The 11,918-nt window shown below is 39.3% G+C and overlaps 1 protein-coding gene across 1 annotated transcript; it reads left to right on the top strand.

Annotated features, from left to right (window-relative positions):
* Positions 1-8,293: 8,293 nt before the first annotated feature.
* Positions 8,294-11,364, top strand: T265_12799 (hypothetical protein; the record flags this gene model as incomplete). Its single annotated transcript, XM_009165577.1, has 2 exons — positions 8,294-8,438; positions 11,199-11,364. Coding segments are annotated over 2 exons (309 nt in total), but the record flags the coding sequence as incomplete, so codon positions are not given.
* Positions 11,365-11,918: the final 554 nt, after the last annotated feature.

Below are 11,918 nucleotides of genomic sequence, written 5' to 3'. Positions count from 1 at the left end.
AATTAACAGGGTCCCTAAATCCTTGGTAACGATTTGCATAAATTTTTTCCAGCACGCACGTTGTAAATTCATTTAAATGCATGAGGTAGATTTTTTATAGTTGCATGTTGGGATCCCACACGATGCAGTTGCACACGATTACGTTTTTCGCAACTTAATCTGCAGCATGCTCGCATCTCATTTTTTATTTTGCATGTGAAGAAAAATTCAGGTTTTCTTTACTTATCTGATTATTGTGCTTATTCTTCCTTTTGTTTAAGACAAAACATGAAAAAAGCAAGCCAATTTTCAGACAGCAAATTGACTAGATCTAGTGCCAAAAGTTCGAGAACAACTTCTAAAAGTTATTAAAAAAATTTATGGTTTATCCAGAGATCATGTAAACATGAAGCGTATCTCAAACGGGGTTAGTAACATAAGCTCTATAAGCATTCTCATAAATATACTCGGGTTTTCTGTGACAGAATACGGAAGAAAATACTTTATTAAGTGCTGTTGTTTGTAATTCCCAATGTCATCCCACCAGAAGGCAGCTTATAAAGGTGCCTTTTGTTATTAATGTATTTACATACAGTCACAACCAGAATTTAACTTCAGTTATTAAGTCATTAATTCATTATTAAATCTTTTTAAACGGGTCTCTGCAGATGCAACAGTCTTGGAGATATCGCCGTATACATTATTTTATTATCCAGCAAACATCATTAACTATGTAGTTTAAACTATTATACTGATCCACGGCAGTACGAGTTTTTCAATATCAGTAGGAAAGGAACGATGAACGCCCTCAGTCAATATGTGAACAAGCCAAATCAGTTTCCTCACACAAATGTTGGATATCTTGAACATCGGTTGCGGCGTCGGAGTATCATTACCTTGGTGTACGCTAACGACTTTGCTTCAGAGCTGCATGGTAAAAGGACACAAACTTTGCACTCACAACAGCTAATCTTAATTTTACCAGTGGGGTAATTTTTCAGGCTTGGTTATAAAGTCCATCATTCATTTTACGTGTTCCGGAGCGCGCTAGCATGAGCTTCAATCTGTTCTTTCCCCTTGGTTTTATCGAAGAAAAGGCAAAATTATGTAGGAAACATGATGGTTTTTTCCTGCGCATTTTGACAGAGGTTAAATGATAGGGTTGCTTGTCGAATTCCTTTCTGACTTGATCCCGAATTTCATCTAAGCTGGTTTTTCATTATTTTCTTCTCCCTTTTGTGCTTAGGAGCTCACAAGAAAAAACTCTCACTTGGAGTATGTGCGAATACCGGAAATGTTCCTCGCATCGCTTTGTGTGTAAGCTGCAAATGGCATATGACATTTTCAAGAGATTCCATTCGACTGCAAGATGTTTCAATCAATAAAAAAAATTGAAGAACGTGTCTCATAGGGTTTCAGTCGAATGAAGATTTCCTTTTCCCAGTCGTAGGCTGCTTCTGCCAGTCAATTTCCTATGACAGCAAAAGTGCAAAAGCAGTTCGGAAATGCTGAGGACCAACGACTGAGGCGTTACTGCTTCCAGCCCTTATACCATAACGATTAGCAACGAAGAACCAGGGAACGATTAAATGTCTGGTTCAGCAAATTCATTGATAAATTTTGAGCACAAAACCTGTTTCGTAAGCAGTTCTAGAGTCCCGTGAAATATTTAACTAGCACATTATTTGCTCAAAAGAGGTAAATTTGTAGACAGATTCTCACCTGCGTGGATCATTGCCGCTAGAACACTGCAGAGCTTGTTCCCACAAACAAAATGACGTAATAAATCGCCTTGGAAATAAAGTCCAGATGCCTGTAAATCCTACGGGCAACAAAGAAATGGGAACCACAACGTAATCGTTCTCTACGTGATACGAGAACTTCATTACGGTTTAGAAAACACCCACACCGTGGCCACAAACATCTTGGGGGTTAGAACAAAAATGGATACACCAGCCTCTTGTTGTTTACTTCACTATCCTGAGTTAACTTTATCTTTTGGAGCAGTTCATCTTGTGTGACTCAGTCTTCTAATGGGTGATTATTTCAAGTTCCGTACATCCATGAGTTACTGATGAAGCGATATTTTATGATTCTCGGGTTGCAGATTACAAGTCTGAAGGAATTTAATCATACTAGTAAGCACAAGCCTCTTTAATAAGCTCGTCTTCTATTTTCAGTATTGAGTGGTCTAGTCTGAAACATCTATATACGCAATGCACTAGTCATGAAAATTTTTCAACCTTATGAGTGATGCATTGGGTATATAAATATATCGCGATATCTGAAATATCATAGCAACTGAAACATGGGGCAACCTGGCGCAGCACATTCAGTTGCCTGGAAAAATCAGAAACTAGAGATTCATCTGAGTTCCAGGCTAATCTCTTGCAAGACAAAATTTGTTTGCAAATGAGTGTATTTCGTTAATTTCATCATCTATTTAACATATTTACGTAGAGATGCACTTTATTGATTATTGTTCAATTGACTCTTAAACATTACTAAGATTTGAGGCTAGATCTGCAACGTGAACTTCCATTCAGAAGTTGCTTAGTAAAAACTCAAGGATCGTGTTCAAATGGGAATTTCGATACGAGTGTATGTTTCCTCCTAATGTTGTCTCCGACTTGACTTTTAACTAAGGAATACGATACTCATTGGAGGTCTGCTTGTGTAAATTCATTTGTACGGGTCACCACGTGGTAAATTTTTTTCACTACCCCTGTGGTGGCACCAAAATTCCACTTTATCCTGCAGATAGATTTCTAAACAATGTTTCTAGTATTCCGTTTACTAATTTGTGTAGTTACCTAAGTATACTGGGGGACCTATTTGTCTGGGTCCTTTAGACTTTTCATGTTTCATGATTGGCCATCTTTGTGTCATGAGTCTTATGTTTATTGAAGTCGGTCATGCACATTTCATATCTTCGATTAGTTAGGAAACCAGGAGTGGAATTCAGCCTCAGGATATAAGCAGGCATTCATTGATCACCTTGAATTGCCGACCATCCCTCAGATGAGAGCAACAAGACTATCCAGTATGAAATTACACAGTATGATCTCTAGTTTGGATAACCAAGTTTGCCTTGTGTAGAAGCTGTACATTAAAGTCTTACTTACAAACACGAATGGTGTACCGGCACAAGCGAACCGATTTTTAAGACATGAGGGCAGTAAAAAATCTGAAATTTACTCTCTTGACCAAAACAAGTGACCCAAATTTTCAGAACATGTGTATTTAATTTACCTAACAGAACAAACATGATACAAATGCTTTGTACAAGGAATCGAGTTCTTTAAATGCAGAGTTTCTGTCCGATTGTACCTAGTCTCCATAATTTCTCGGAGAAACTCCTCTCTCGCATTATGTCATTTCCAGATTCCCCGGTGTTTGCCAAATCTTCTCGCGCAACAATTTCTTCCGACTGTGATAGTCTATAATCTCATATTCTTAAATATCGTGCCCACAATATGAGTAGTGTCTTACCAAACCACCTTAAAGCAGCTTTCAGAACACTGGGGATTTAAAATGACCGTAGATAAATAGATTCATAAGAGGAGGGATAATTTCGCTACATCGATTCTTCACACTATTGAAATCGTGATAAAGGTAGTGTTACGGGATATTTCACCCACGTGCCTCTCATATTCTTTCTCTGCAAAACTCCTAATAAGCAGTTCGACGCCGTGTGTTCTGTTGTGCACACCATCGCTTTGGCTATAGATAAATGTACTTCTACATTTAAAGGCGTTTCTAATAGCATTATTTCAGCATTTCTCTTTGTGGATGTGCAGCTTCCTGTGTGTGAACCTCATTCTTTTGAGTGACCTAATACCCTACCTCATAAGCTGGCTGATTATTTCATCTCTTCCTTTTTCCGCACGCAAATGTTGGAAGACAATGCTCTGTGTAAATTCCATGTAATATTACTGTTTTCAAAGTGCAGGTTATTTACATTTGCCTTTCAAATGAGTAGTCCTTAGTTGGTGCTCTTGGTCAATCTGTTTTTGCGAACCAGCGACTTTCCCCATTCCCTTCAAATTATTCTGTTCTATGAGTGATTAGTTTGATACATCTGTGGCGGCTTCAAGGTAAATCTCTAAACTAACCGCTCTGTGTGTGTAACATAGACTTACTTATATCGTCTTGTCAGTGACTCCCGTATAAAAAGTCCTCATTGATTGTGCGCTAAACTTTGTGTGTACTGTTTCTTAACTCAAGGTCACCAGGTAGCTAGCAGTCAATTTTTTTTCAATCAAATTTTGACTGCTCTAGTCAGAACTCTAACCTTATGTTTTTCTGAACCTTGTTTTGCATTCCAATGATTTTTATAAGCCCGAAAAGAAAACAGCAAATAGCTGTCGGTGCATATTTCATTTCTTTTGAGAATATGCTCTTCTGTAAAATATTGTTGTACACATACAGATTTAGGTCTTACGGGGTACTCAGCTAAATCCCGTGAAACCTATTGGTTTTATTGGTCTCTGCTTTAAACGTCTGTGTTCGCTTATACCAAAAGACATCCCCACAGATCTCAGTTTATGTCTCCCATCTGCAAACGAGGAAACTTCTAAACTTTTATGAATACTCATATTTCCATATGCTTGTGATTTCACAAACATGTAAAATATTTGGACTAACATTCAGAGGGACATTTTCTGGTGTTTTTTCACTTCAGTTATTCATTGTTAAGTAACGTTGTCCTAAAAACTCGCTAACACATTTTCACAAGCATGGGACATTGTCAGTCATTTCGACTACGTGGTTAGCTAGTGCATCAGGATCATATGTTCTCATATAAAGAAAAATGTTGTCTTTCAGCAATCCGCAGTGCAGATTTTTTTAACACTGATCGCCATTATTCATCCCCTTAGGCGGCACTGCGCTATTGACATTTCGTGCTCAATGATACAGCACATATTTTTACGTCTAAGGTATTGGTCGGATCAATTTATGTCCAACGGAAAGTTTACTCATTTTGCCGATCTCTTTATCGGCCATGCTTGCAGCAGACCGACGAAGGTAACAGACACACAGTAAAATTTCTGTGATTAGTATTTTTGTACACAACTTCCTTAGGGAAAAGAATTTATCACCATCTTCGTTCTACGGGGTTAATATTTTCCGGGGGAGATTCTCTAAACAAAGCCTCGTCACCTCCAACACTGTCTTCGAGAGGAAGCTCGATTCTACGGGAGGTTTTTTGTGAATATGATAACTGTTCAATAAATAATCAATAAGCTGTTACGTGAAGGGAATGGAATCCGGAAGACACAACGAGATTTACATTTTGTTTGCCGGTATGATGAGGATATAAGAGAGCTTCGGATTTATTTCCCATTTATAGCACCTGGTTTTCAAATTTCTTTCCAACCTCAAGATGAGGGGTAGCTCGACGATAAGGTTTCCCACTGTTTAAGCTAAAAATTCTGCATTTTTGAGAATAACTTTACGTTGTGATTAGACTATCCATAATAGGTGGTTACATATTCAATAGGTTAATACCTAAGATATATTGTCTATAACTTTTGTTGGCTGAATAAAGAAATTTAAATAAGGCCACAATGTAATGACATGTTAAACGGCGCCATATGCAACCGTCTGTAGTCGAGACAAGCCATATCGAAGAGAGATTTGGTTACACCAGCAAATGTCGCATCAACGTCAATATAAATCTGTTACCAAAATTGGCAATTATATTTGGAAGTGTACTAGAAGCGATAGTGTGTTAAATCACGTAAAAACGATATCCCTCTTGGACAGTCAACTTACTTTTGTTGTGGTGGTCTAGCCTCAAAGTTGATCACAGCCTTCAAAATGGGGAGCAGTGGTCATTTAATGTGTTTGTCACAGTTCTTCCATTAGTTGATCAAGGGTCCTATTACACGGGGAAATCCTTCAATGATCGGCCTGTACACACCACAAAGTCAATAAAAAGGAAAAAGTAGATTAAACCTCTGGTGAGATGCACCCATTTTCTAGATAAGTCGTGGTTAACCGGAGGCTCAGCTGAGCTCCTTGTAAACCTCCAGTTTGAAGTGTTCTTCAGCTGAATAGGCTGCACAAAATCTTTCACGTTTCATTCTTATGCACTCCCGACGAAGCGGTCTATTCACTAGGCTGCTGAAGACTACTCGACAACCCGTGACCGATATTGTCTCTATTGATAATCATCCGCTAGTTACGATCCACGCGTCTACACCAACCATACATTCTAGGTGAAAACAAGATTGTGTGCTTCAGAAGGACACTAACGTGACAAGCAACAATACAGCATTACTCCAAGTTGAACGCTCACTTGCACCAAATGAGGGTGTTCTAGTAAATGAGAACTACTAGCTTCTCCCCAGTTCGTCAAAATTTAGAAAACATGGCAGTTACATCATTGGCGTGCCTAACCTAAAGTCTTTGGGGATGTTTGAAACACTCGTGTTGACAAGCGCTTGGCGTTTCTTAGATCGAGGTGATTTTTCATTGTTTTGTCCAACCACACGGAATGGGTATGACTAAACACATACGTCCTTCTTTCTTAGCTTCATCAGAAAATACCCGGTTTTAGGCGACGGAAGTATACTCTGAGTTATGATAGATCTTTAATGTTACTTCCTGCTAACCTCCGACTTATTCGTACTCATAATTTTTGGTCAGCAGTATCTTCCAAAGCAATAGGTAACCAGTGTACCTTAAAATGAAAACGGCATTGATGCTTCAGTTCCCCAGTCCGTGCATAATACCCTTGTCATTTACGGTGTTAAACCTCATAACTTTGACCAAAATCGTAACCGAATAGTCTCAAAATGTCGCGACTATAGGATTTAACTCAGGAGCCGTAGTTTGAACAATCGGTTTATTAAATATTTAGGAATCGCAAGTTCTCTGTTGCACACAAAAAGTGTTTTCTGGTTGCTTTAGATGTGCTGAATCGTTCGTTATGAGTATTCCCACCTCGTTTTGCGAGCTTGGGTAATGACCAAGTGACACTGACGTGCAACTTGAACAAATTGTTTGCAAACTCTATCATTATCACCATTTGTAACGCTATCCTCAATCGGTTGCCTGAAATCTCGTTACTGCATTTTTATCTACGTCGCCGATAAATGGCCAGATCAAGTGTGTGTTCACCATAGAATGCAGGGCTATCAAAAATACATTAGAGTCTTGTTTATAATCGCCATTCTTAAGGTCAAACACATCACATCTCAGACTGTACTTTAAACGATGTCCCTCTCCGCAATGGGCTGCCTACAATGTGCCCTAAGACAGGGGACTGATGCAGAAAAGTTTCTTGTAGCCGAGGAGGCCTGATTCTACTCAGGAATTCGTCTTCAATGTAGCCGAGGAGGCCTGATTCTACTCAGGAATGCTCACAAACTAATACATGTGTAGTTTCAGGGATATGGTAATTTAACTTATTCATGGTGGACATGTTTGAGTAAAGAAATCGAAGGTTTGAGAATATGTTTTAAAATTTTGCAGTAAAGTGTGAAATAAAACTTGATATTTGGCTGGGATTAGCTCAAATAAAACCCCTCTGGATCTTTCGCTATATGATTTCAGTATAGGATGGAGTGTGCAATTAGCAGAAAGGATGGCACCGAAAATTTCAGGGCTTAGATACATTGCAATTCTGTCTGAGTATCACGCGAATAACTGAGTACCCTCTTAGGAGGATTGCTAAACGCGACAAACTTGTTTTCACTTGATCTATAGAACTCATCAAAGGAGTTATTCGGAAATCACGCCTCACGAAAACAGGAGGCTATTACAGAGCACAAAACCAAAGCTGCCATATTTTTTGTTCGGGAAAATATACATAGATACGTGTCATGCGACCGCACTGTGATATTGCTTGATGTTTCTGCTGGGTTTCGCCACCTATTCATGCTAAAAAAAACTAATTTGTAGCCTACTGGGGAAAACGTCAGAAAGTGGGAATAAGTGAAATGGTCTCCTGCTTTATCGCTTTGCCAGAAATCACTTGAAGCCTGTTTCCAATGCGCTATAGACAATCGGCCACGACTATTTCAAATATTACTTGGTGAGGCAGTATGCTTCAATTGGTGGATGTTTTTCACCAAACTATGTAAAATAACCTGACAGCGTCTCAGGACATCATTTTGCGTAGGTGTCTCGCTTAATCTCGAACATACTATTCCTGTTGTTGGTGGTTAGCGGAGGTATCGGTTGCGGACGTTTCCACGCTGTTCAAATATTGCTGAATATTATTTCACTATACAGTGGTACGTAATGACTGTTTCACACAGCGCTTACCACTTTGCATTTTGACAGGTTCTACTGGGACGTCATCATGTTACTTTTGCTCATTGCAAACCTGATTATTCTTCCGGTTGCTATTTCATTTTTTAACGAAGAGCTGACGATACACTGGATTGCCTTTAACTGTATTTCCGATACAGTGTTTTTGGTGGATATTGGAGTCAATTTCAGGACAGGTAAGTCCTATGTGATTGCGTACACTTGTTTTGTCTTCGTTAGAAGACGTTGTCTATGGGCTTTTGATAACGTGAGTCAGTCACATTTCACCTATTTTAATGTAAATCTCCTTTAACTAAAGTGCCTTCACTTTGCGACATCTTTCCGGCGTAAATAGGTCATCATATCTTCACGAAAAATCCATCATATTGGATTGTCTTTCATTCAAGCTGATAATTTAGCCTAGCTTGAAATTACAATACATCACTCAGCATGGATAGGGCATCCAAATTTTCGAGAGTGATGACGAATATCTCCAACACATGGTCCGGATTTCTCTTGCGTGGCGCGCAGTTGAAATTTCACTTCCGCGGAGTGCGAAAAAATGTTGCAACTTACAGTAGTAACACGTAGAAGTCGTCTGGTAAATCGGGACTAATAGAATCACAGTTACTAGGGATTGTCACTAAACAATCTCAGAATAATTCGTGCGGTTTCCGAAGGGATCCTAATATGTGTCGGGTACTTCATACCATCCTCACATCTGCTACGGAAACACCAAACGGTCGGCCAGTTATTCAACACTATCACGAATTTCACGATGGACTGTCAGACTGTAACTCTTAATATAAGCGAATGCAAAGTTGTATCGCGACACATTCCACAGTATGACTGTCTGTGGATGTGTTAGTCAATCTCAGTGCCAAAATCGAAACGTATTTTTGGGCACATTTACTGAAGCAATTTTCGGGGATAGCGAGATACTTGGTACAACCTTACAGAGTAATTTAGTAAGTAACTCAAGCGGAAACAACAATGTCCTAACCTTGAAGTGGACCAACTTTTCCGAAGTCGCTGAAGTCACTTTGTTGCAAGAGAAACGAATACTTGATTGTTTGGTTGGTCCCTTGATTTTACTCACCTCAAATACTAAATCAGTAAATACTGTATACTATGACTTTTGCAGGGTCTTTATGAAAACCATATGGTTATGAACAGTTAATTTAAACTAAAATATATGCACAATCCATTTAGTAAGAACTTCGACCTGAATATCAGGATGTTATGTCAGGGTTAATCAGGGGAGACTGATGAACCAACTGCGAACTAGCTTGTGCGAAAAAGGAATGAAAATGAAAAAAGTCGATTGTTAGAATCCGATACAAATACAACGCATCAAAGGAAAATAAGTTTGGGTGATCGAATGAAGCAGTTTAAAGACAACTGGCAGGTAATGTCTACGTTCCTGAGGAAGATTCTTCAAAATTAAGCATGATTTTCTGGCGTCCACAAACCAGACGTTTTTGATGACCGTATGACTGGGAAAGATCTCCACTAGGGTAACTGTGCTTCCGTACATGACCATTTGAGTAAACCAGCAGAAACACTCGCAAACTATTGAGAGACATGTAAGATTGTATGTCTCTCTTCATAAGGGTCCTTCGCGACTACCCAACATTGCTATTAACCGCGATATGAGTGTTCTGTAGGGGAACCGTGTGCTGCAGCGTGTTGATACAAAGGAAAACTCGGGGAATAATGCATAATATTTTTTTAACAAAACTCCGCTTCCTCGCCACCAGTATGTTTTCTTCATCTGATGAATGGAATCACTGTATCGCAGAAGGGCCAGCAGTACCCTCTGACTGAGCGAGATAAAAATTGTGCACGATGCACTCATTATGAGGAGATCTCAACAAAAAGGACTTTCGAAACTGCTTACTATTTGGTTACACCCACACATAGTTTGTGGCTAACGTTTCAAGGGGATTTGTTTGAAAAACATGTCACTGTAGTTAATGAAAACACCGGTTCATATACTACTTCGTACTCTAATTTTATTACCCATAGGCGTAGATTGGACGATAGATTTCTGACAGTCCATAGTCAGATGACCACAGTGGATCGGTAATAGAATGGATATGCAATAGATAAATGTCTTTCCAGGGTAGCCAGTATACACCCAATTTTTTTTGATATACTATGCAGATACCCCTCAAGAATAACTTGCTTGCTGTGCATCTGTACTACTAGAAACCAGAACTGATATGTAAGAATATGTCTCGTCAACTTGGACTAATTTCTCCCTATTTTTCGGCAACCTAATGCAGCACATTTCTTGTGCTCTTAACGTGTACGGCGGTCTCACTCAGCGATTGACTCAGCCATAAACCTTTGAGAATCACGTGACTCAGCTGGCTAATGAGTTCGCAGGAACTAGCCTTCCACAGAATGTGTGATTTATTCTGATCATTTTAAGTGACGTGACATAAGATATTACCGAAGGTCCAGTACTAATTACAGCTTACGAGGAGTTTGCAATATACCGTGTTGTGTCAAGCCAAAAATGTCCACTAGAATCCTTTCTACATAAAGTGTCAAATGCGTGATTCATATTGTTCTGCATTTTATGAAACTGTGTGCCGAAGTGTGAGCTTCTTCCACACCAACAATTATGGCAATGATTGTGCTGGTACCACAATTCATTTTTTATTATCCGCATGGAAGACAACGTTGAAGGCATGGTATGATAATCTGGGCATACGCCACCATAGTGAGCGGAGTTGGCATGTGGCTCCCGCTGCGCTTTTCAGCGTTCTCTGGCTGAGATGAAAGCAGGTTTTAGTTATTCAGGAGTTATCCCCTTGGAGTCTTATTTATATGCACCTTCAGGGAACGCAGTTCATGGGAAACATTTACAAAGTTGGGTCAGAAGGGATTGAGGTGAATTTATAATACCAGACTTCCTTGAAAACGCCATTATTCCTCATTCATTCCAGGAATAATAAAAAACAACTTCGCAGATGAAATTGTGCTTAATCCCAAAGAAATTGCCCGACATTATGTGAAAACTTGGTTCCTCCTGGATCTGCTGAGTTCCCTACCTCTGGACTACATATATCTGATTTTTCACGAAAATGAGAATTTCTCACACATTGTACAGGCAGGTAAGTACAGGTATATTATTTTTTACGTTTGGGACGGTGGTTTGCACCTGCATGTTTTTGACTCAGATCTGTACATGGTAATTTTTCTCGGAATGGCGTTGCAATTTTTTCAGAGCTCAAGGACGTAATTCCATTTAAACATCTATGCGATTTTGCGCGGAACCAAATGTTTCGTAACCGAAATTTCCATAAAGTTAAATGCAATTTTTCAAACTGAACTCCTATTTCAAAACCTATATTGCTCAGAAGTGGTTTTTCGCTGACCTATACAGGCCAGATTTCCTAAAAATCTAGGACAGCGGAGACTTCTCAGGCTCGTCAAAACCCGCAGCTTTGTTTGCGTGGAACAACACAGAGATCGATAAACTGGTTGCGTAAACAATTAGCGTGAATGTTCCCCAAAATATTTTTAAAACGGTCTACTCATCAAATGAATTTCTCGACATATGAAATGACTGAAGTAGGTATAAACGGGTTCTTCGTGGGCGGGCCGGCTATCATACAGCAATCCTGCGTCTGTTAGCTTGATAATGGATTGGCTTGCTGAAACTT

Source organism: Opisthorchis viverrini (genome assembly GCF_000715545.1).
Source record: "Opisthorchis viverrini unplaced genomic scaffold opera_v5_16, whole genome shotgun sequence".
NCBI lineage: Eukaryota > Metazoa > Platyhelminthes > Trematoda > Opisthorchiida > Opisthorchiidae > Opisthorchis > Opisthorchis viverrini.
The sequence above is the reverse complement of the archived record's forward strand: the minus strand, read 5'-3'. Positions and strand labels throughout refer to the sequence as shown.